The sequence below is a fragment of the Bos taurus genome, chromosome 26, assembly GCF_002263795.3.
Source record: "Bos taurus isolate L1 Dominette 01449 registration number 42190680 breed Hereford chromosome 26, ARS-UCD2.0, whole genome shotgun sequence".
NCBI lineage: Eukaryota > Metazoa > Chordata > Mammalia > Artiodactyla > Bovidae > Bos > Bos taurus.
This window is the reverse complement of record NC_037353.1, coordinates 23,104,848-23,131,397: the sequence shown is the minus strand read 5'-3', so window position 1 is coordinate 23,131,397 and position 26,550 is coordinate 23,104,848. Positions and strand designations below refer to the sequence as shown.

At 45.6% G+C, this 26,550-nt stretch overlaps 1 protein-coding gene across 1 annotated transcript in view; it reads right to left on the bottom strand.

The window, feature by feature from the left end:
- Window positions 1–23,626, bottom strand: part of SUFU (SUFU negative regulator of hedgehog signaling) — a gene marked incomplete in the record, with an annotated part of 139,474 nt that extends 115,848 nt beyond the window's left edge. Inside the window, 2 exon segments of the mRNA NM_001098083.2 lie at window positions 18,526–18,658; window positions 23,332–23,626. Of these exon segments, the coding sequence (NP_001091552.1) occupies window positions 18,526–18,658; window positions 23,332–23,513 (315 nt within the window).
- Window positions 23,627–26,550: the final 2,924 nt, after the last annotated feature.

The window sequence follows — 26,550 nt, the reverse complement described above, 5'->3', positions numbered from 1 at the left end:
CTTAGGCAGAGTGAGCCTGCCAGCAGGGCAGGGAGGCTGGGAAGTGAGGATGGGGAACACAAGACAGTCTCAGTCTCGGGCTCCTTGAACCCTTTGGAGGTCCCAAGGTGGACTCGGGGCAGCAACTGCAAAAATTCATCCCACTTTATGGTCCTAATAAGATGCTAGAGAAGAGTCCAGTGACATAGACAAGACACAAAGCCCAGCTCCACCACTTTCCAGCTGACCCTTGGGCAAGTTAATTTCCACATGCCCTGGAGTTTCCTCATCTGTTAAACTGGAATAAGAATATTGACTTCATAGGGCAGCTGGGAGGCTTTTGGTGGGTGGCACAGTGTCCAGCACTAGCAAATACCCATACAGAGAAGCTAGTAGTCAACCTTCCCTTACTTGGTGCTCCGCAGAAGCAGTCCCGTTTATCACTTCTTCCTGAGAATAGCAGCAGACGCTTCCAGCTTCCCTACCTTCTAGACTCTGAAGCTTAACCAGCCCCATCTTTCAAGAGGTGCTGGATCTTCCAACTTTGCCCAAGTTCCTGACCTTGGATTCCTCAAACCATGCCCAAGAGTCTTCCTGGCTGCTTCCATGCTTTGAGTGACAGCCGTTACAACAGAATTCAGTGAACAATTACAAACTAAACATTTGCAAAGATTATGTTTTCATTTTGAACAGTTCACAAGTACTGATACATCATGATCTATTTTGAAATCGTGTTTGGTGACTACACAAGGACTAAATGAGGTAATAAAACTTTGTAAAATTCTTTTCCAATGTCTATATGGTAATATTCTGACATAGCTGTGTTTTTTTTAAACACTTCCAGCTATATCATGTTAATTTTGCACAATCTTAAAGAAAGTAAAAAAGAAAGAAAAAAAAACTGTATCAGTCGAGACTCTGCACCTTATGCTGAGCTGGGATTCTAATGAGGCTACGGTGCAGGGCAGCCACCTCTCAGCTTGAACTCTGAGTAGCAGATGCTCTTTCTGCTTCGTGCCATCCAACCAGACTCATGGAATGCATTTGCCTCACTCAAGTAGATGTTTCCTCGGATCCCTTGCTGGGAGTCAACTAGCATGTTCCCACAGCATTCCTCAGGTTTAAAAACAGTAGCTCCCAGGCTGATTCAGCTGAGAACCCAGCTAAACAATCTACCTGGCTCCCAACGCTCAGGGTGGTTTAATTCTATCCCAGGCTTTCAGTGAGCAATCAGCCTCCCAGCCTGAGAACTGAATCTAAGAAAAGCACGGAGCCAAGAGCAGCAGACCCTTTCTCTGCAAGATGGCAAAAGCTGAGAGTTCATCCTCCCCTAGTGGAGATCAACTATACCTTCTCCCCTCTACTCCCAGCCACCACCAAAGAACTCAAAGGTCAGTCCCCAGAGGGATTCCAAGCCCACTCGGTGTTCTATAGGAATTCTAGGCCAAAGACGAGCTTGGTGCTTGAGTTACTTGGCATCACTAGGACAGCCCCCACTCTAGGCTTTGGGCTAAAGCAGCATCTATACTAAGATTTTTTTTTTAATTAAGAAAAAAAAAAAAAGGCTAGGCCGACAGCGGCAAGATCACAGTCGGATTTAGGAAGCAAGACTCTGTCTGCACACAGGTGTACAGCCTGGGGCTTCTTGCAAACCCAAAGAGCCAGGGTATTCTGCCCAAGGACTTTCTATTCACCCACTTGCCTCCAGGACTCTGGGAAGTCAGAAACCCCAGATCGAGACACCTGAAAGAGGGTAATGGGAAGGAACAAATCTTCTTGCACTCCATTCCCCAAGAGCAAGGACTGTACTTATTGTGTGTTCTGTACGTGGGCACAAAGTGTCACAGCTGAGCAAATGCTAAACAGTAGTAGTATTCCCACTGCTGTCCAAAGAAATAATCAGGCTGAGATATTCAATGACAAACAAGATAAGACAGTATTAAAAAGCAATGAGCTTTCCTCTCAGTCACTACCAAAGTCAGACTCAAATATCTTAATGGCATTTCCTTGGAGTCAATGTGCAGATGTTTCCTTTTTAGGGAAATAAAACCATCACTCAGCTCTGTTCTCTTGACTTCACACCAGTGCTGACTTCCTACGTTACTGGAAAAGCTTCCTGAAACCTCTGCCCCATCACATCATCCCTTTGCTCCCCTCATCAACAGATAATAGATAATCTGTTGAATGTCACATTCTTTGTATTGCCTTCAAACTCTCCAACCTCATCTGGCTCCACTGTGCTCTTCTTACCAAGCCCCAAGTATACTGGCCTTCTTTTTGTTCCCTGAACATGTCAAGGTCCTTACTACACAGGGCCTCTGAAATAGCCAATTTTCACTGCCTACAATCTTCACATAATTGAGTGACCAGAGCATCATACAACTCCAGGGAGCACAAATTGCACAGAATAATATGAATGGTGCCCCTCGAGTTGCAGGGGGTGGCAACCTGGTTGCTACTTTGTCTCTGAGCTCTCAGTTCAAATGCTGTGTCTTCAAGGAAGCCATTACTGATTACCTGCTAAATGTAACCTCTCCAGCTACCTCAACCCCAATTTCTACCTGGATATCTCCAGCACATCATCTCTGCTTTATTTTCAACACAGTACTTGCATTACCTAAAACTTTTTAACGGGTTTTTTTTCCTATTAAAATGTAAAATCCATGAGAACAGAAACCCTACCTGTCTTGCTCCTATGATATCCCCAGCATTTAAAACATAAAGTGCACTAAACACTTCAGGAAGCCAATAATGGGCTTATTATACACCAAGTACCATGCCAGGTGCTAGAGGTTCTCCCGCACCCCAATAAAGCAAGGTTCCAGCATTTCTACTGAAATCACACACCTCCTCCCAAAGAAAGGCTTTTGACTCTTATGAAAATCCCCATGGAGCATCAACCCCATTATGAGTACATAGGTCCAAACTGAAGAAATCTCCCTGCATGAGCTAAATGCTCAGACTTGGTGCTGGGCCAGAAGAATTCTTTGACTCTGCTGTGAGAATGCTTTCCCAATACCAGAGAAACCCCAAAGCAAGGTTTTTAAATTTTTCACTTACTCATTCACTCAACAAATATTTGTTGATATACTGGGGAAACATCAATGCATAAAGCAGATGTACATCCTTACCCTAGGGGAGCTTACATTCTAGTGGGAAGAAGGGCAGACAGACAACAAACAAGCCAATTAAATAAAATAAGGTAAATGGTGATAAGTGCTTTAAAAAAATTAAGCAGGAAAGGGTGATAGTGTTTCATGGAGGGGGCTCAGGGTTTCCATCCTAAGTAAGGAGGTCAGGTAAGGCCTCACTAAAAGGTGATATTTGAGGAAAGACCTAAGGAGATGAGGGAGTAGGGCATGAAGCTATCTGAGAATAGAGCTTTCTAAACATGGGGAGAGCAGGTACAAAGGCCCTGAGGCAGCAGAATGCCTGGTTTTGCAAGAACAGAATGAGGAAGGAGAACAGCAGGGGATGAGGTGGATTAAAGAATCTTGGTGGCAATAGCCTTTGGCTATTACTGAGACAGGAGGTCACTGGATGGCAGGGAGGGATATGGTATGAACATTGCCATCAACCACAGAGCTGGGATCGGACTAAGGGCTCTACAGTAGCAAAGCTCCTGTAAAGCTCCAACCTCAAAGGCTCCCTGCTCAGCCACTGTCTTCCTTCTGGGCCTTTTCTCTGTGCAAAACCCATGGCTATAGGAATGAAAAATTGCCAGACTGGCTCCAGGAGGGCAGGAATCCAGCATGTCTGCAATCTGATATACTGAAAAAGCTAGGTCAGGAAGGAGAAGGGGTTAGGACAAGCCATGGTGTTGTCTGTCGGATTTCACTAAGTTTTTTCCTCAAACCAAACAAGCTTTTCAGAAGCATTTAGGAGTCAAATCCATCACAGTCAGAGAGTGCAGCCAGCCAGCTTGACCCCCTGGGACTGGGAGCCTGGGCCAGGCTCCATTCTCTGCTAGTTACCCTTCATTAGCCCCCTCCACAGGCATGGCTCCTGAGCTCCTCACCTCATGCTGAAAGGGGAGATCAGAGTCAGGGAAACTGGTAGCAGAGGCAAGCCTCCAAGTACCTCCAGGCATCACATGGAGGTCAGCACTGGAATAACAAAAATATCTCCTTGATTGGCCTTATTGCAGCAAAGCTGGTTCTATGACGGGTCTCAAGAAGCCTGAGTAATGGGGGAGGGAGTAGGAAGGTAAAGGATCTTTAGAGGCCACCAATTTATACTAACCTGCTAGTTAAGGGCCTAGAGTCTAGTGAACCACATCTCTCTGAGTAACTGCTATGAATCCACATTCTCACTTACAGATGAGCAACTGGCCGAGCCAAGAACAAAGGCCTGGCCTCATTTCTGAGCTTCAGGACTCCTGCTCACAAAGAGCCCCCCTCTAGGCCTCAAGGGACAGACTGCAGAAAAGGAGGCTGCTGCTGCTGCTAAGTCGCTTCAGTCGTGTCCGACTCTGTGCGACCCCATAGACGGCAGCCTACAAGGCTCCCCTGTCCCTGGGATCCTCCAGGCAAGAACACTGGAGGGGGTTGCCATTTCCTTCTCCAATGCATGAGAGTGAAAAGTGAAAGTGAAGTCACTCAGTCCTGTCCAACTCCTAGCGACCCCATGGACTGCAGCCAACCAGGCTCCTCTATCCATGGGATTTGCCAGGCAAGAGTGCTGGAGTGTGGTGCCATTGCCTTCTCCGAGAAAAGGAGGCAGGGAGGCTCTGTTTGATACCTAAGGTTCTGAGGCTGTAACAAGTCCACCTTCCCACACTTTTCCTGCTCAAGGATGCTTCAGCCAAAAGACTGGAGGTTCCATGAAGACAAGACCAGACCAGGAGTATCCTTTTCATTACTACATACCTCATGCCCACAACTATCCCAGCAGTGACTATCTCTGTAATGAGTGAATGGCTGACCCTCCAAGCAAACAAGAGTGGCCAGTGATTAATGTTGGATGAGAACTAAGTGTGCCCAGCCATCACCTGGTAAACCCAGTGCCAGGAAAGGACAACAGACCATCCTTTCTCCTAGAGCCACTGATCAGATCTCGCTGCAACACAAGAGTATTATTATGTTATTGATTTGATTCCTATGTATGGCAGAAAGCCTCCAGGGTCCTAAACAGTAGCCCATTTATTTCAGGTAATTACCTGAAAAGGATCTTACCTATCTCTGAGAATGTGTCATCAGTACCTTGGGTACTGACACCCTAGGGTACTCTGTAAGGTCAGTCTCAGTCTTCTGTATCCACACACCCAAGTAAGGGAGAGACAAGGAGGCTTGTGGTGCTTAATTTCCAGGTGACAATGATCATAGAATCTAACTGCTGATCAACTTCCAAAGGGGCACACAACAAAAAGAACAACACACACTCTCAAGACTACCACCACCATGCAGGGTGATTTGCATTAAGAAGGTCGCCAGCACAGTTGATACACACAGACCTCAGCTCTACTCTTCACTTCTGTGAGAAGTCAAGCAGTAAAATTAATGGACGGAGTTAATGTAACCCAACAATGGGTAGGAGCCATCATCTCAAGCAAAAGTGTTGTTTTTAGAAATTGGAAGTTTAAGCAGCCATGGCCCAGGTGAATTTATAAAACAGCATAAGCCAGGTACTAGGGAAGCCTTAGAGAAGGCAATGGCACCCCACTCCAGTACTCTTGCCTGGAAAATCCCATGGACGGCGGAGCCTGGTAGGCTGCAGTTCATGGAGTCGCTAAGAGTCGGACATGACTGAGTGACCTCACTTTCACTTTTCCCTCTCACGCATTGGAGAAGGAAATGGTGGCCCACTCCAGTGTTCTTGCCTAGAGAATCTCAGGGACGGGGGAGCCTGGTGGGCTTCCATCTTTGGGGTCGCACAGAGTCGGACACGACTGAAGCGACTTAGCAGCAGTAGCAGTAGCAAGGAAGCCTTGGAAGATGTTAACCTCAAACTGAGAAACTCACACAAGACAGAATCCTTGCATTATCTGGGCACAGCATCATTCACAATGAACTGTTCACAGCAGTCATAATGAGGACAGACGTAGGATTGCAAACAAAAAGTGATAGGATTATGAACGGTTTCTTTTCTTCCTTCTTTAATTCCAACATTTTTTGGTAAAATGGTTCAATTGAAAAAAAAAAGTGAATTTGTAACTCAAAAGTGACAACAATAATGAATGGAACAGGAAAGTTTTGGACTTTAAAAGAGTCTTCTTGATGCTGGTTCAACTAAGAGAGTTTGAGGTCTGGCTGGGGCCTCAAGGAACCTGGTATACTCATTTCTCATCTAAGGTGAGATTAAGTTTGCCAGGGTCTGCTGTGGGCAAGTTTGTACTCCAGTCTTTGTAGTAGTATCTGTACCGGAGGGCAAATCAATCTTGAACCTTGGGATTGAAGTTGCAGGCTATCAGCCTACCCAATACCAGCTACAGACTTTGTAAAAAGACACCAGGGAAAAGAAGGTATCACTAGGGAAAAGAAGGTACAGAACACTGGGCCAGCCCCAGTTAAAAACCAGAGAGATGGAGGAGTCAGATGTGGTGTGCGTATGTGTTCAGTTGCTCAGGCATGTTCAACTCTTTGCAACCCTTGGACTGTAGCCCACCAGGCTCCTCTGTCCATGGGATTTGCCAGGCAAGAACACTGGAGTGGGTTGCCACACCCTCCTCCAGGGGATCTTCCCGACCCAGGGATCAAACCCCCGTCTCCTGTGGTTCCTGTATTGGCAGGCGGGTTCTTTACCACTCACTAGCACCACCTGGAAAGCCCTCAGATGTGGAGCCAGCTCCTATTCAAGGGAATTAACTCACTTAATGGCTTGAGAAGTGACCAAAAGAAAAATATACCAGAAAACACTGTCTGCACCCATGATGTGAGAAAAAGGAGTTTGTGGTCAGAGGTAAAATGGGGAAGGAGAGAAGGTGAAGAACAAAACCAAATATATATGACCAGAGAAGAAATACAGGCTTTCCTGGTGGCTCAGATGGTAAAGAATCTGCCTGAAATGCAGGAGACCCAGGTTTGATCCCTGGGTGGGGAAGATCTCCTGGAGAAGGGAATGGCTATCCACTCAGTATTCTTGCCTAGAGAATTCCATGGACCCTGGTGGGCTAGGGTCCATGGGATCACAAAGAGTCAGGCACGACTTAGCAACTAACACATTCATAGAGAGAGATACAGGTGGCAGATAAGCATATAAAAAGATGCTCAACATCATGTGTCACTGGGGAATTACAAACTAAGATACCAATGAGATACCACTACCATCCCTGTTAGAATGGCTAAGATCCAAAAAACTGACAACACCAAATGCTGGAGAGGACACAGAATAAGAGAAATTCTTATTCATTGCTGACAGGAATGCAAAATGGTACAGCCACTTTGGAAGACAGTTTCATAGTTCCTTGTAAAACTAAACATAGTCTTACCATGTGATCCAGCAATTTTACCCAAATGAGTTGAAAACTTATGTCCACAGAAAACTCACATATGAATGTTTATGGCAGCTTTATTAAAAATTGCCAAAAACTGGAAGCAATTAAGATGTCCTTCAATAAGTGAGTGGATAAACTATGGTATATATACACAATGGAATATTGTTCAGTGATAAAAACAAATAAGCTATAAAGTCACAAAAAGACATGAAGGACCCTTAAATGCATACTGCTTAGTGAAAGAAGTCAATCTGAAAAGGCTATATGCTGTATGAATCCAACTACATGACATTTCAGTTCAGTTCAGTCGCTCAGTCGTGTCCAACTCTTTGCGACCCCATGAACCGCAGCACGCCAGGCCTCCCTGTCCATCACCAACTCCTGGAGTTGACACAAACTCATTTCCATTGAGTCAGTGATGCCATCCAACCATCTCATCCTCTGTAATCCCCTTCTCCTCCTGCCCTCAATCTTTCCCAGCATCAGGGTCTTTTCAAATAAGTCAGCCCTTAGCATCAGGTGGCCAAAGTATTGGAGTTTCAGCTTCAGCATCAGTCCTTCCAGTGAACACCCAAGACTGATCTTCTTTAGGATGGACTGGTTGGATCTCCTTGCAGTCCAAGGGACTCTCAAGAGTCTTCTCCAACACCACAGTTCAAAAGCATCAATTCTTCGGTGCTCAGCTTTCTTCACAGTCCAACTCTCACATCCATACGTGACCACTGGAAAAACCATAGCCTTGACTAGACAGACCTTTGTTGACAAAGTAATGCCTCTGCTTTTTAATATGCTGTCTAGGTTGGTCATAACTTTCCTTCCAAGGAGTAAGCATCTTTTAATTTCATGGCTGTAATCACCATCTGCAGTGATTCTGGAGCCCAGAAAAATAAAGTCAGCCACTGTTTCCCCATCTATTTGCCATGAAATGATGGGACCAGATGCCATGATCTTAGTTTTCTGAATATTGAGCTTTAAGCCAACTTTTTCACTCTCCTCTTTCACTTTCATCAAGAGGCCCTTTAGTTCTTCACTTTCTGCCATAAGGGTGGTGTCATCTGCATGTCTGAGGTTATTGATATTGCTCCCGGCAATCTTGATTCCAGCTTGTTCTTCTTCCAGCCCAGCGTTTCTCATGATGTACTCTGCATATAAGTTAAATAAACAGGGTGACAATATACAGCCTTGACGTACTCCTTTTCCTATTTGGAACCAGTCTCTTGTTTCATGTCCAGTTCTAACTGTTGCTTCTGGACCTGCATACAGATTTCTCAAGAGGCAGGTCAGGTGGTCTGGTATTCCCATCTCTTTCAGAATTTTCCACAGTTTATTGTGATCCACACAGTCAAAGGCTTTGCCATAGTCAATAAAGCAGAAATAGATGTTTTTCTGGAACTCTCTTGCTTTTTCAAAAAAGGTAAAACTAAAGAGGAAAACAATCACTGGTTGTCAGAGGTCTGGGAGGAGGGAAGAAGGGATAGAAAGGCAAAGCACAGGGCATTTGGGGGCAGTGAAACTATTCTGTATAAGATACTCTAAGGGTGGATACAGGATATATATTTGTCAAAACCCACAGAACTATATAACAAAAAGAATGAACCCTAATGGAAACTAGAGGGCATTAGCTAGTAATAATGTATCCATACTGGATCATCCATTGTAACAAATATCCCACACTAACAAAAGAAATTTAGTAACAGGGAAATTACATGCAGAGGCAAGAAGGGGTATATGAGAACTCTTTGGACTATTCAATTTTCTTCAAACCTAAAACTGCTTTAAAATATAAAGCCTATTAATTTAAAAAAAATTATAGAGATTAAGATGTTTTAAAAAGTGATACGACAGTTTGTATTGAATACAATGACAGAGGAAAAATATATCCTCTGCAGAGTGATAAGACAACTTCATTTCAGACCAAAAATCCTTCCCATGTTGACACTACAGATACCTCAGCTAGAAGGTATGAATACTCCTGGCTTTGAAGTGTTCCTCATTTCTATACCCTCTCCCCAGAAAGAATGATCAGACAGTCCACACATTCTATGCAAGATATCCTCTGCGCTACTGGAATGCTGGGCACATCCCTGACCACACAGGAAGCACGACCATGTGAACCCGACATCCAAGTCAGAAGCATCAACTTTGTGTTCTTAGGAGTCCCAAACTTTGCTGGAAACCTACTAAAAATGGTTACAGTAAGGCTGCAGAAGCCTTGACTTAAATTTGACAAAGGATCCTGTCACCTACCCCCTTGCCATTCCCTGGCAGGACTCTTTCATTACAAACTTGCTTCAATACCCAGGTCAACATTTCCCCTGCAAAGCACTTCCTGCTTCCCTAGTCACACTCCATTAATCCAAGATACCTTTGAACTGCGGTGCATGATAGTAATAGTGGTCTGAGGGGGACCTCCCACCACACTCCCCGTAGGTGGAGGAAGGAAAGGGTGAGGGCTGCTGGAGCCAAATTGCCTGGGTTGATGGCCCAGCTCCAGCATTCCCTTGCTGGGTGGATAAGTTCTCTAACATCTCTGTGCTTCAGTTTCCTTGTAAAATAAGCTTAATAATACCTACCACAAAGAGCCATTGTGAGGATTCAACGAGTTTATATAAAACACTTAGAAGAGTGCCTTGCACACAGTAGGAGCTACAATTATCATTACATGGTTTAAGATTCTTGAAGCACTGAAGACTACAGGGTGAGGGGAGACAGTCGCAAAGCCTCAGAGTCAAGTAAAGCCAAAAGCTCCTCCTAGCCCTAATTCTCACTGTTGCCTCTTTCCCAGGGACTCTGCAACTCTTACCAAGTATATACATTGGGTATTTCAAGGACAGGAGCTAAGTATGACTTTTCATTGATCTCCACCACTACCCAAACACATCACCTTCTCCAGTGTTCTGCCTGTTGTTCTTGTTGTTTAGTCACTCAGTTGTGTCCAACTCTTGTGACCCCATGGACTGTAGCCCACCAGCATCCTCTGTCCATGGGACTTCCCAGGCAAGAATACTGGAGTGGGTAACCATTTCCTTCTCCAGGGGATCTTCCTGACCCAGCAATGGAACGCATGTCTCCTGCATTGGCAGGTGGATTCTTTACCACTGAGCCACCTGGAGAAGTCCATTCTGCCATTGTTGGGACTCAGTGCAGCTCTGCTGTTGGAGTGTGCTGCACAGCCTGGTGCTCTGTGGAGAGCTCAGCAGGCAGGTTAGCAAGCTGCAAAGGGATGTGCAGGGATGGGGGCCCACTCCCAGGGGGCTCAGGTCAGTGAGGACAAGACCTCTCCACACACATCTGAGGACCAGACAGCAGAACAGAGCTACTGAAAACAGGAAATGTAGTTGACTGGGAGACCCAAGAGGCAGGACAGAGGAATGAATTTAGGAGCCAAAGACCAGAGTCCTGAGTCAGGCTCTCTGAGTCAGAATACTGGGCAAGGGAGATGCTGGCAAACCCAGACCCAGAACATGGCAGGTGTGAGGACCAGCATAGTTGGGAAAAACTGCGGCATGGAAGATGGGAGTCGAAAATCATGTGCTAGCAGAGAAGAATGCTGGGACTTTGAGATCTGATCATATCAAACCCATAAGGGCTTCCAAGTTTCTTCCCCTCTCCCTGCAGAAAGAGGAAACTTCCCAATGCTGACCAACCTGGCACCACACCAGCCTGGCAGTCACCCCAGATTAATCAGGCCTCTAGGACTGTTCAGTCAGTTTGACTGGGCCAGCTCAAGGAATCTCTTCCCAACTGCCCCCTTACTGAAGGACTCCTTGAACTGGAAAATTTAGAATCTTTACACCATGAAGGCAGAGAGAATCCATGTTGCAAGTGAAATGCTTTACAGAGGATAAAGCCACAGCCCCACACAGATCTGCTAAGAACCCCACAATGCCTCAGGTCTTCCGTGGTTACAAAAGAAAAGGAATTCTCAAAGTTTTATAATTCAAGATCCGGGGCCTGAAATTCAGCCCAGAGCAGTAGTTTCTGCCTCAGGGAGAGCTCTATTCCTACTGCTGGCCCTTTTGCCCATTCCTGGGCCAAGACCAATAGCCCAGGTCCCCTGCCCTTAGCAGAGAACATCACCATTTCACACGGTCATACTGAAACTAACCACCTCTGAGATGAAAGACAGAGAGAGGAACCAAAGCATCAACAAGGCCTGCCTTCCAGTGAACTTGCAAAGGATTTCCTCAGCCTGCTGTGCCCAGCCAGGGAGAGGGCCTGCCATCTGTGGGTGTCTAGAGAGGCAATCCAGTTGTCAGCCTCTGGAGAGCCCTGGGAAGAAAGCAAAGGCCAACTAGTAGAGGACCTGCACTCCCAGAACAGGTATGTTATGGCAACAAGCAGAATCTCCACTGGAAACCCCAGGGGATGAAATGGCATGTTAAAAAGTTCCTGCCAACCAAGTTCTGAGAGAGGAAAATGAGCATTTCCCAACTGCAGGGGACCAAGGCCACACAAAACAACAAGTGGAAAAGTTAATCTGTATCCAGTGTTTTAATAAATAATTCATTCGGTGCAGAGCCCAGATGGGAGAAACCCAAAGGGAAGAGAAGGTTCTCCACCAGCCCAGCAGAGGCAGCCATGGGGAGCCAGTAAGCAGCAGCTCCAGGCCCCTGGGGTGAGAGAACACCTCTCTACTTTATGACACATCTGCCAAGAAGCCAGGGTCTGTGGGGCAGAGCCCAGACCAACCATGGAGGTAGCGTCGCGGTGTGGGCTCTGCCCTCTGGAGCTGCCAGCCTGCAAGCCAACACCACACAAAGGCTGGCTTTGGAACCAGCCCGGCATGAACAGCAGATGACCTGCCCAGTGGAATCCCACCAGGGAAGTCTGCCTGAGATCACAAACACACTCGGAAACTAGCCAGCCTCCTGCGCCTCAGTCAGAGCCCCTGTAGCCTGGGTCCTGTTGGGACTGCTGGCAGGACCAGGGACAGCCAGAAATTCCCACGGAGAGGGGTGCTGAAGCCACTTCTTCCACAGCCCTGCAAAGCCCCACATTCCAGTCCGCAGCTGCCTGGCCACAAAAAGAAGAGCCAGAGCTGCAGGCTTCCGACAGGCATTTGGCAGCTGAAGCTCAGCTGTCTCACACCTCTCAAGCTGGGAGGGTTGGGGGTGGGGGGACCAGGACAGTCTTGGCCACTGAAATCAGCTGGGGGTGGCCTTAGGGTTCCTAGAAAAGCACGTCCATCTCCCATGTGGCTGCCCCGAGGTGGAACTTGTTCCAGCTCTCCAACTTTAGAAACAGCCTCTTGAGAACCTTTTAATTCAAACAAGTGCTCTCTTGTCCTGTTTTTTTAGTGAATGTGAACGGGGAAAGAACTTGGAGGGAACTGGCCAACCCAGGGCTCATCCAATCAGTTTGCTGTTCACCCCTCTCAGGGCTACCAGGGTTCAGCTCCCCTCTTGCTCACTGAAGAAAGCCTGCCAGGAGCAAGAAGAAACCCAGGGGACCCCCACCCCCTGGGCTTCTGCCTATTCTGTCCCTGTCCTCCATAAGCTATGAGGATAAAATAAGACCTTAATGGGAAGAGGTACACAGTAGGCATTTAATAAATGTCGTTGACTGATTAAAATGGAAAAGCAATACAGAACAATAGCTAAGAACACAGGCTTTGGGGTTGCTAGAACTGATTACTAATTTACTACATGTGCAATAAGTTCTCTAAGTGTAAATTTCTATATCTATGAGCAAGAGGTAATAAGAATTCCTTATGTCATATAATTACTATAAGGATAATACAAAGAACTTAGCACTACTCTAGAATATAGTCAAAACTAAAAAGAAAAAAAAGTTTGCTTATATTATTACCTTAAAGACAAACAATGCCTTGTACATATTCCTTTCTCCCCAGTCAGGAGAGAACACACAGAACATTTTAATTTTTTACTTTTCACACTTTTGTAAAAAAATTGAAGTAGAGTTGATTTACATTGTTGTGTTAGTTTCTGGTGGGCAGCAAAGTGATTCAGTCATACACATATATTCTTTTTCATTATGGTTTATTACAGGATATTGAATATAGTTCCCTGAGCTATACAGCAGGACCTTGTTACACAGAACATTTTAGATGTAAGGAGACCCTGCTGCTAACAGGTCAGGAGACATTAACTTGCTGTAGTCTTTGGTAGGCTACTGTACTTTCTCAATTGCACAATTAAGAGAGAGGGACTAAATCAGTGTTTCCCATTTGTCTGTGACTAAATAATACTTTTTTAAAAAATTCTTTTCTCAATTGTCTTTCAACTTTTCTAATCATACCTATGGCCAGGTTCAATTTGGTGTTCAGTTCAGTTCAGTAGCTCAGTCGTGTCTGACTCTTTGCAACCCCATGAATTGCAGCATGCCAGGCCTCCCTGTCCATCACCAACTCCTGGAGTTCACTCAAACTCATGTCCATTGAGTCGGTGATGCCATCCAGCCATCTCATCCTCTGCCGTCCCCTTTTCCTCCTGCCCCCAATCCCTCCCAGCATCAGGGTCTTTTCCAATGAGTCAACTCTTCACATGAGGTGGCCAAAGTATTGGAGTTTCAGCTTTAGCATCAGTCCTTCCAATGAACACCCAGGACTGATCTCCTTTAGGATGGCCTGGTTGGATCTCCTTGCAGTCCAAGGGACTCTCAAGAGTCTTCTCCAACACCACAGTTCAAAAGCATCAATTCTTCAGCACTCAGCTTTCTTCACAGTCCAACTCTCACATCCATACATGACCACAGGAAAAACCATAGCCTTGACTAGATGGACCTTTGTTGGCAAAGTAATATCTCTGCTTTTTAATGTGCTATCTAAGTTTGTCATAACTTTCCTTCCAAGGAGTAAGCATCTTTTAATTTCATGGCTGCAATCACCATCTGCAGTGATTTTGGAGCCCAAAAAAATAAAGTCTGACACTGTTTCCACATCTATTTCCCATGAAGTGATGGGACCAGATGCCATGATCTTCATTTTCTGAATGTTGAGCTTTAAGCCAACTTTTTCACTCTCCTCTTTCACTTTCATCAAGAGGCTTTTTAGCTCCTCTTCACTTTCTGCCATAATACTTCACTCATACTTACTAATCTCTTGGACAGAGAAAGCTGACCTCAGGCTTAGACTCTTCTCTGACAGGCCAGAATTGAGCTAGAATTTAATAACATTGCTTTGCTATCACTATGTTTACTCTAATAAGTACCTTTAAATTATAGCAAGTGCTAATGGTTTCCCATATATGGTAATGATTTAACTTTTTTTTTTTTGGCCACAGCGTGTGAGAACTTTCCCCAACCAGGGACTGAACCCATGTCCTCTGCTGTTCTAACCACTGGACCACCAAGGTAATTTAACTTTTAAAAAGATATCAGTTTTTTAAAAGGAGATTCATTTAAAGAGAACATAAAGTAGGTAATACACTATAGGTGACAAAAATTATGAAGGCAGCATATTTTGGAAATACTGGGCTAGAAGATTTTGAAAGCTCCTCTTAGTTCCCAAAGTGAATGTTTGTGCCCAAGAGTGTCAGACTGCAGATGCCCCCCAGTCCCTTCCTACAAGGTTCCTCTCCAACTTCACTTCCTCCCTGGAGCTTCTTCCAATCCAGCAGCCCGACAACAAGTCGCTTGCTCCACTGTGCTCCCAGATCATGTTCCACATCATAGATCATAGCATTTATTTATTCAGTATCTGTACATTTATCCTCCCTCTACAGCATGTACTCCTTGAGACAGGAATTTTGCCTTGGCATATTATCCTCAAGACATCTTATCCCTAAGACATCTGCGTCCAGTGCAAAATAGAACTTCAGCACGTGATGAATGCTGAATAAACGAACCGAGGCTTCTGCCCTTTTTTTCACTGAATGAGAAGTCAAAAGACAGTGTAAAAAGCCTGTTGCCAGAAATTCATTTGTTATAACTCCAATTCAACACCTCTTAGCACTTAAGTTGGGTGAGAGAACACTCACCTTTCTGAACTCAGTTTCAAGCGCTAAATTACATGAAAATTCATGAAACAGTTTTAAAGAGGGCTCTCCACATGAAATGTTTGGAAAAGCAAACTTTTCTTCAAGAAACTTACCAGGATCAAGAAGAGATCAGTCACACCAGCACAAGACCAATTACAAAGGTACTTTTGACTTCTGCAACATAGACCAGAACTCAGTAAATATCTAAGAACGTCCCTCCCATGTCCTTCCAATGACAGGTTTAATACCAGAAAATCCTAAGCTTGAATGGTAAGATAAAAGCCCAAAGGGAGGTCTCACCATTGTCATGAATGACATCTGAATATCAAAGTGTTTTATCACATAGAAATGACACATATATACAAGGGTACTGCTGAACAAAGAAAGGCCCTTTTTCAAATTGAGAGGTTGCCTTTCCTCAAACATAGAACCTTCTCAATTATGTTCTTCATGTCACCCGGGCCTTGGACTCATGTCTCAGTGGCGCGTAGACTGTAAGAATATTTAGGTCACATAGAAAACCGTATTTTTTTTAACTGGAATAAATCTGTCAACAAAAAGGTACAGGCTAGCGGCACTAAATATCCTCTGCAGGTTCTTATTAAAAATATAAATTAAAGTCCAGCACAGTCCGTTTACTCCCGCATCTGTTTGCTATTCTATCTCCATTATTATTAATGTAATGCAGGGTCTTGATTCAAGCAAGATTAATTCCCTGTTCCCAAAGCCTTCTGCTGACACTGCAATGAATATGTCTGGAAGGCTATAAAGGGCAGGCCCAGGCATTGCTCCCAACACGTGATCAATGAGGAGATGGGGCCTGGGCCTCTAAGCTTAACAAGAGTGAAGAGGAAGTTGAGTTGAGCCTGTGATCAGAGAGGTGGTATAGCCCAGTGGTTAAGAGCTCAGACTCTGAACAGCTCAAGTCAATCCTAGCTCTTTTATAGCCTAGATGTGTGACTTTTGACAATTCATTCAACCCCTCCAGGGACTCAGTTTCCTCATGTACCAAACAGAGATAACAAAAAGACCTGATAAGATTGTAAAGCATTCGACACAATGATATGAAACACAGTAAGAACTAAAACAAAGCAAAAAAAAAAAAAAGAATATTATCTTCTTTTTCAGAATCATCTCCAGAATCAGCCTCTTATGCTGATGCAGGGCAGGAAGAGCCTGGCTACTCTTTCAATTTATACACACTAAGCAGCCACCACCAAGATACCAGAAAGATGGCAATAAAAAGATAATATGCAAGGCAAAAAATAGGAAAAGATATAATAGAAATCGGCTCTTGCTTAACCATACTAATAAGGGGGAGGGAAAACTACATTAAAATTGAAGAACCCTTCCCTCAAAAGATGGAAACATTTTTTTTATTATACATTATTTTAAAATTATTAGGGAACATGATATAATTGTTTAAGAGGCAATGGAGTATAGTCATTAAGAGTACTGCCTGACTGCCTGTGTTAGAATCCTGGTTTCAGCACTTCCAATCTGTGTGACCTTAAGCAAATTATAGAATCTCTTTGTGTCTCAGTTTCCTCAACAGTAAAATGGGGCAAATATCAGAACCTACCAGTATTTTAGGGTTGTGGTGAAAATTAGTTAATATATATACATATAAAGTGATTAGAAGAGTACTTGGCTCATATTAATAGTTAATGCTCAACAACTATTGAAGTGAAGTGAAGTGAAGTGAAGTAGCTCAGTCGTGTCCGACTCTTTGCAACCCCATGGCCTGTAGCCTACCAGGCTCCTCTGTCCATGGGATTTTCCAGGCAATAGTCCTGGAGTGGATTGCCATTTCCTTCTCCAAACAACTATTAGGTTTTATTATTTTGTTGCTGCTATTTTTTTCAGTTGATGATGTTTAACTTAATAGTAAAATGTATTTAAATTCAGTGATTAGACAGGGAAGTAGGGGAGGCAGGTAGGATTGAGAAGTGTCACAGGGCAGCAAATGGAAGATAGACTAGGATAAAAAATGTACTGCAGCTGATCTGAGCACAGATAACTGGAGGTAAAAAGGAAGTAGGTAAGATCCACAGAGGAACAGAGATGTACATATTCATGATAAAGCAAGTAGAATAAAATCTTAATGGTAGAATCCAGGTAGTGGTATATGATTGTTCACCGTAAAACTATTTCAACTTTGCTTCTTTTAAAATTTTTATAATAATCTAGAGGGGGGAAAAGGAAGTAGACCTAGAGGAATCAACTCAACTTTTGGGTCACAGCTATGCTGCCTGTACTCTGAGCTCAAACATCACAACAAGCTTGAAGAAACAGTTTTGGAATTCTCTCTCATCATTGACACTCTTCTGCACCAGATGAGTAGAGCTCAGGTCCTGATCTGGACCACATCAGCACAAGTAGCTACAGGCAGAGGGCAGAAACCCAGATGTTCCACGTGAGAAATGCCAAACTCAAGGGACTATGACGTGATCCTCTCTGCTCAGGAAAACTTTGCTAGGGAAATTAAAATAGAGGAAGTCTTGTGCAGGCTTCAGAAACAGGAGAGTGGACCTCTGACCTGCTTCTGACCTGCATGGACACTGCCCAGGTTCCAAGCAACAGGCACAGTCAGTCAGGTGGCACTTTAGGTAGAAAGGGAGTGGGTCTCGGATCTCGTAAGCCCCTAAAGGCCTAGCAGCCCCCCGGGGTCTAAGAAGTCTTGTGACTCACAAGGTGAAACAAACACCACTGTAAAAGTTAAATCAGAGCTGCCTTTTTGCGCGCAAACTGATGATGATATCAGTTTGCGGTCTGGGATTATAAGCGGGAGCCCCCAAAAGTGCAATATGAAGCCTCACCCATGGGGTGGATGCACTGCTCAGTACCCTTTCCCAATTGGGACTCCAGATTGCTATCATTCAGGACTTCCCAGAACTGTTCAAGTCTGGATGTTGTTGTCGGCTTAATTTGGTGATGTACTTGCTGTTACTTCTCTCTATTGTTTTTATTTCTTTTCCTTCTAATGACTGTATATTGAAATTAAGTTAATCTATTAAAAGTTGAAATTATTTATTTGTATGTAATGAGTGGTTTCTTTTGTTAACGAATCCTTCAAACCTAAAATGAAAGTAAAACTCCCAGCAAAACAAAACTCAGAAATAAGGCTCAAGGCTAGGGAAGAGGGAGATAGAAGGCAAGAGCACACACTCACTCATGGACTCTGTTGTCGCCATAGAGATCGCTCAGGCCAAAGCTGATGTAGTGCCAGTGCTCAGGGATGTTGGCAGAGGGGCTCCCCACATTCCTGTACATGCTAACATAATCCAAGGGGTCTGGGCCACCCAACCTGCAAAAGACAAAACACAGGGATGTCAGCGTAAACCTTAAAGCAGACAATGTGAAGCTAAAGGGCTCTGCCTTACAAACCTACAGGCCCCATCCTGGATGAATCTGGGGTAAAAGAGAACTAAAGGGAGGGCCACACCTCTCTAGGGTAAGACCAAAGGATGGGCAGCTGAAGGTAGCCCAGCTCCACAAGCACAAGAGGCTCCCTTCTCCTATCTCAGGTAGAACCTCTTTTAGAAATAAAACAGACTGATTGCTCCCTTTGACTTCCTTCTGTTTCAAGTTACCAACCCCAAGTGGGATTGGCAGGGATTCTCTCTCTTCCATGGTGCCTGTAAACACGCCAAGCTTCAAGGCAAGAAGTGCATCAGTCAATCAATGCGCCTCTGTTGAAAGACCATCCTGAGCATCTCCAATGGGCATTGTTACTGGAAGCAGAGGCTCGGCTCCACTCCTGCCTCTTAGAGAGCTAATTCCTGAAAGACCATATTGTACCCTATGTTAATTATAGTTTGTTCTAAACAGACCCAATGCCTCCAGACCCCAGCCTGAACATCCCAGACCAAAGCTGGTCTTTTATCATGCAAGTGACAAAGGCCAAACTTAGGCTAGCTTAGCTCTGCACAGAGAACTGCAGCAGGAGCCCGGCTGAGCGCTGTGAGGTCTTGCAACTGCAAGATGATCCCGGGAGACGGCTGCCTGAAAGGTAGAGCTGGAACATTAAATGATTCAGGGCCTCTGAGGACCACATTAGACTTCCCCATAATTCCAACAGAGAGGCAGCTGAGGAAGAGATTCAGTCATTAGCTCACTCTGAGGATTTAATTCAAGAAGGGGTCCCTTTAGCTGAGTAATTAGTGATCTTTTTAAAAGAATCCTGCTTTTCTTCAGAATGGAGAGGGAAATGTGGTAGAGTCGAGAGACAGACTAAATGGAAACCATTAGCACAAGGAAGTCTGCATTGAGCCCCCAAACCCTGTACTTGAGGTGCCTTGGACATCGGACGGTTCCACAGACTGCAAAAACTTTGCTTGACCCTGGGACAAGGATGGGGTACACTTGGCATTGGGGATTATACGCTGAAAGAACACAACCAACCAAATAAAAGATGTTACACGTATGTGATCCCAGCAAACATGCCAGTAACACTTTTAAAACCAGTAGGTTTGGTTTCACCCTCTTTTGCCAGGACATTATTTGCCTTTGCAGAAGTCCTTATTCTCTGCTGGGAAATGCTAAGTTATTTATAGGACTTACAAGAAAGTCGCTACAAATAGCTTAGAATCTCAACGGAGTGGATTAGGAAAAGGGATAAATCTCCATGGCTTTCCTTAACTCTGCTTTTGCCAAGTTAGTCACTCAGTCATGTCTGACTCTATGCAACCCCATGAAATGTAGCATACCAGGCTCCTCTGTCCGTGGAGTTCTCCAGGCACAAATACTGGAGTGAGTGGGTAAATCACTCGACTAATTCCACAATCATTTGGATTTAGAAAAGTTTGTTGGGGAAAAGAAGAAAGAAAGGGTGGCTACCCCTGCAAGGACCTCATGATAACTGCAGAGCCCTGGAACAGGTGGGAATGATTACAGGCTCCATATCTGCTCTAGTCTCCCTGCTGCCGAGTCCCAGTCCTGCCCGTCCTTCAGCCTAGGTCCCTCCAGAAACAAGGGGCAAAATTGTGTCCACTCTTCTGTGCTCCCCATCTACCACAACCCTGACAGCCCTGGCCAAGTCTCCCAAAGGGCATTTCATCAAAGAGAGAGGCTTTACCTCAAAACTCCATCTGCAGAAAAGGACCGACAGTCAGACAAAATTAGCCTTTTCTCTAAGTACATAGTGTTCTGTTCTACTCACTCGGAGACCTGATAGGAAGCAGATGAGTACGTGGAAAATCATCATATTTTGCACTTGGAAAAAGATGCTATCCCAGGACCCAGATCATCCCTCAGTGTAAGTCCCTGAACACCTGACTTCACAGGGAAGTTGCCAGAGTGACCCAAGGCACTGGCTCTACTTCAGCTCCCTGACCAGTAAAGCCTCAGCTTTCAGCCATGATGTCCCGGTTAGCTAGGGACTACTAGTCAAGAAAGTCATCCTTCTGTCACAAGAAAAAAGAATCTCAACATACCCTGGGCCACAGCCAAACTGAGGCAGCCTCAGTCAGTCATCCTGCTATGAAAATTGAAGAGGGCTTATAGGATCCTAAATGTGAAGGTTTATCAGTGAACCACTTTCAGGACTTAATTATGCAACCCCTTCTGAATCTTAGAAAGAACCAGTCCCTGGGCTGTTTCTTCTCATTTATTTCTGCATCCAGGCAGCATTTCTAATTTCACAAAGTGCTGTACAATCATCTTTATTCATCATTAGATGCTGGCCCATCTTTTAAGATAAGTCCTGACCTGGCTAACAAACTTGCAGCAAGATGGGAAAAAAGGTTCACAGGGAGATGGAGGAAAAATTAGATTCCCAAACCAGTCTTAGTCCTTTGCATGTGTTCAATACCTTTTTCTTTTTTGCCACACCTCATGGTTTGTAGAACTTCCCCAACCAGGAATCGAACCCATACCCCCTGCAGTGGAAGCACAGAGTCTTAACCACTGGACCATCAGGGAAGCCCATGTTCAATCCCTTTTACAACTCTATCCTTTATGTCCACTTGGGTGACATAATAACAGTGGCCCAAGTCTGAGAGGGGATTTCTCCTTATACTCAAACAAGGCCTGAACAAACAGCATGGCAGAGGCAGGTCCCCTTTTTCTCACGAAGTATGCCAATAGAGTCCATCACTGTACATATTTAAATATAGTGGTACAAACCAACAAAGACCTACTGTATAGCACATGGAACTCTGCTCAATGTTATGTGGCAGTCTGGAGGGGAGAGGAACTCGGGGGAGAATGGCTATATGTGTATGTAAGGCTGAGTCCCTTCACTGTTCACCTGACTCTATCACAAACATTGTTAATTGGCTATACCCCAATACAAAATAAAAAGTTTACGTACTGAAAGGAAATTATACCAGATGGCAATAAGTCAAGAAAAAGAAGTAAATGGTAAAAGAATGACAAAAATGAAATAAAATTGCCATAATTTGTAGATGAAAATAAATAAAAAGTTTAAAATGGGTGATTAAGTTATCAAGAGCTGCTTTTTACTCAGAAGACCTCTTCAAAAACTCCTCTCAACCAAAGAACACCGTGCCTGCCAGAGAGATCTGTACTGCTGGCCACACCTCCTCCTGGCTACCAGACAGAGGCAGGCTGCTCCTGCCGCTCTCCCCACGGAGCAGGTGGCTGCTCCCCAGGCCCTTCACACTGTCAGCCTCTCTACATCCTCCCACAGACATAGGGAGCTGGCCTCCGCCCTAGGCAACCCAGCTCCTGCCATCTCCAGAAGAAGTGGTTGTCATGGAGGGAAAAGACTCAGCCCTAAAGAAAGGTAACCAGTAAAGACATCCACTCTACTCATTCCCCCTTCGGGGGTACCTCCCCTTTGGTCACACCCCAAGTGGCTGCCTTGAACAGTCTTTCAGGAGCCAATGAAGGGGTTCATCTAATACAGTGCCTGCATGAAACTGGTTTTGTACAGATTCAACTAGTTTCTCAGTCAACTTTTAGTTCAGAAAGACCATGAAGAAGAGTCCCCATAACAGAGGTGGCACGAAGAAACGGGTTGCAAAAAGAATGGGAAACTAGAAAAGACCATTCCTTCCCCAGGGGCAGTCGATGTGTACATAGGTCTGGTCTTAACAGAGTTACTTGGGGATTACTCTCAGCTCCCCTGAGGAACTGTTGCCTACATCTGGGTGCTCCAGACCACAAAGTTCCTCTTAATATCTCACTGAAGGATCCTCCCCGTCCAAATTCCACATCTTCATCGTTTACGGCAGCCTCCTTCAATCCTGAGCCAAACCATGGATCTCCCTGACCCAGCCTGCCCCTGTTCTAGCCAGTGACCTAGACCAAAGCAGCCGCGGAGCCAGAGGAAGCTCTGCATGGAGAAAGAGAACTGTGCAGAGTAAGCAGAAAATTGATCGGGAGAAGCTGCTCCATCAAACTTCAAACGCAAAAGCACTGCACTGATATGAATGTCTTAGCTCATCCGGAAGGTATCAAAATGAGACCTCCCCCTCATCCCTTCACAAGCTCAACGCTCACATCCTAACCCACAGACCCACACCCGCCCCTACCCTGTGCAGTCCCGTGCCCTCCGAGCTCCTCCGGCCGCGCGGCTCCAAAGCCTTCTCAGATGCTCCTCAGGCTCCGCCTCGCCTCCCCCATCTCACTTCAGCCGCCCCCCTTCGGCTTCCCCGCGCCCACTTATGACCCCCTCCAGGCGCCCCCTCCTTTCACCACGTTTACAGTTCCCTCTCTCCAACCGTCGCCCCCTCAGCTTCTACCGACACCCCCAATTCACTCCATTCTTCTAATGCCAGTTAACCCTTCATCCTCCCCTCCCTTGCTAACCCTTCGCTACCCACAGGCTTCGTTAACCCCTTTGTCCCCATTCCTAACTTGAGCCTTAACTTCTTCCCTCACAGCAGGAAGCCCTCTTCCAAGTGCTTTAACCATTCTCCTTTCCCCTCCAATTCCCTGGCAAATTACTTCGCCCCCGGCGCTTTAACCCTTCTCAGCCCGCCCCTGTCGGTCTCCGCGCGGCCCAAGACGTACCAGTACTTGACGATAGCGGTAACCTGGAGCGGGTTCGGCTGGTCTGGGTACAGGCGGCGGCACTCTCCGTAGATGGCGTGCAGTCCTGGGGGGAAGAGCGAGGCGAAGGCCGGAGGGGCAGTAGGGCCAGGGGCCGGGGGCGCGGTGGGGCCGGGGGCGCCGCTAGGCCGCAACTCCGCCATCGGGGCGCGTAGGGTGCTGGGGGGACCGGGGAGGGCAGACGAGGGGGAGAGCACTGACGCGCCAGCAGGCGAACTCCTTGGGTGCGACTCCCGGAGGCGATGGGGGCTGCAGCGAGGTCTAGGCTCCGCGCCTGCGCAAGGCGCACTGTCCGCCCAGGCCGTCGCCGTGGTGGAGACGGCCAGAGGGTGCCTCGGGGGCCGCGGGGCGCTCAGGGGGCGGGGTGCCGGCGCGCCCTATTCCGGTTCCATTGGCTAATGTCTGTGCCAGTCACAGGTAGGGAAGGCATGACTTGACAATAGGTCCCTCCTCCGTCTCCCAGAGTTGTGGGGGTGTTCCAAGGCTCTTCGCTTCCCCCTAGCGTTAGGAGGAGCCCAGGATTAAATAGAGATACTGGGACATCCTCTGAGGTGCTAGGGACCCAAGAAAGCTTTGGGAAGTGCGCCGACAAAAAGCATGTCACTGTTATGCTAACACGGTGCTCAGAAGGATTTGTTTAATTAATTTATTTCAGAAGGATTTAAACATAAATGTGACAATGGATTGCTTCCTTCGTCCATGTAGCATTAAAAACGGAATTTTTTAGTTTCTAAGGCACCGGGTTGGAAATTATTTTTCTGCCTGCAATAACTTTACTTATAGTAATGTCTTCCACTCAAATAATCTTGAAATTTCAAGAGAAAGGGATAGAAGAGAGTCCTGACTACTGGCTATTAACTAAAGGTCCCCACAACATGAAGGAAAGGACGAAATAATTTATTAGAGAAAAATGCACTGGGCTCCTTAGAAAGCAGTAACACATAATCTCTCTTAATTCCATTTTCTCATTCATCAGTGTCATTTCTAGCTCCCCATGAAAATTAAAGGTATACTAGAGCAGTTCCTGGGCTTCCCTCACAGCTTAGTCGGTAAAGAATCTGCCTGCAGTGCAGGAGACCTGGGTTTGATCCCTGGGTCGGGAAGATCCTGTGGCGAAGAAAATGGCAACCAACTCCAGTATTCTTGCCTGGAGAATCCCATGGACAGAGGATCCTGGCAAGCTACAAATCCATGGGGTCACAAGAGTAGGACACGACTTAGTGACTAAAGAGAGAGAGAGAGAGAACAGTTCCTGAAGCTATTAGATGAACGATGTTTTAATGACCAAAAGATCATCTATACCAGTAGTTCCAAATGTCAGTCTTCAGAACAATACTAGTATGTTGCCAAGTTTACACCTTTCCAGGAAAAAATGAGAAAATCAACCAAAAATATTTTGTTGATTATTTCCAGTATTTTGGCCACCCGATGTGAAGAACTGACTCATTGGAAAAGACCCTGATGCTGGGAAAGATTGAAGGCGGGAGGAGAAGGGGACGACAGAGGATGAGATGTTTGGAGGCTTCACTGACTCAATGGACATAAGTTTGAGTAAGCTCCAGGAGTTGGTGATGGAAAGGGAAGCCTGGCATGCTGCAGTCCATGGGGTCGCAAAGAGGCGGACACAACTGAGCTGAACTGAACAAAAATATACCTTTTTTTTTTAAAAGCAAGCTTTATGCAATATACTTTCCTTTGTTCTAGGAACATGTACCTCACCTGTATGTATACTAAAATTTCCTTTTATTAGACTAAGAAGGTGGTTCAGTTCAGTTCAGTTCAGTTCAGCCGCTCAGTCGTGTCCAACTCTTTGCGACCCCATGAACTGCAGCACGCCAGGCCTCCCTGTCCATCACCAACTCCTGGAGTTCACTCAAACTCATGTCCATTGAGGCAGTGATGCCATCCAACCATCTCATCCTCTGTCATCCCCTTCTCCTCCTGCCCTCAATCTTTCCCAGCATCAGGGTCTTTTCAAATGAGTCAGCTCTTTGCATCAGGTGGCCAAAGTATTGGAGTTTCAGCTTCAAAATCAGTCCTACCAATGAACACCCAGGACTGATCTCCTTTAGGATGGCCTGGTTGGATCTCCTTGCAGTCCAAGGGACTCTCAAGAGTCTTCTCCAACACCACAGTTCAAAAGCATCAATTCTTCGGCACTCAGCTTTCTTTATGGTTCAACTTTCACATCCATACATGACTACTGGGAAAACCATAGCCTTGACTAGATGGACCTTTGTTGGCAAAGTACTGTCTCTGCTTTTTCATATGCTGTCTAGGTTGGTCATAACTTTCCTTCCAAGGAGTAAGCGTCCTTTAACTTCATGGCTGCAATCACCATCTGCAGTGATTTTGGAGCCCCCCAAAATAAAGTCAGCCACTGTTTTCACTGTTTCCCCATCTATTTGCCATGAATTGATGGGACCAGATGCCATGATCTTAGTTTTCTGAATGTTGAGCTTTAAGCCAACTTTTTCACTGTCCGCTTTCACTTTCATCAAGAGGCTCTTTAGTTCTTCTTCACTTTCTGCCATAAGGGTGGTGTCATCTGCATATCTGAGGTTATTGATATTTCTTCCAGCAATCTTGATTCCAGCTTGTGCTTCTTCCAGCCCAGAGTTTCTCATGATGTACTCTGCATAGAAGTTAAATAAGCAGGGTGACAATATACAGCCTTGACGTACTCCTTTTCTTATTTGGAACCAACCTGTTGTTCCATGCCCAGTTCCAACAGTTGCTTCCTGACCTGCATACGGGTGGTAGATGTTTATTAATGCCTTATAGACCCATATAAAAACATCGCAACCTCATATCGTCCAGGGGAAGTGGTGGCGAGTGGAAGGACTAGCCTGTAAAATCCAAACATTCACCAGTTACTGATCAATCCACACCGTACAGACAATACTGAAGATTACATACTTCAGCATGCACTGAGAATCCCTTCAAATGGACTACAGATGCAGACGTGAGATTGCAACCATCAATAGGCGTACCCTTCTATTTACCTACAGAAACTACAAAGCCCAGGGTACAGTGCGTCGAAATGCGACGCTCCGTTCCTTAAACTAGGCGGGGTTCCGAAGCAGCCTGGCTTGCTAACTCAGGTGCAAGGCATGTTGGGTATTGTAGTTCTTCGAAAGTGAGGTCGGGCCGCTCCCCGGCTGCCCATTGCCGGCGGCC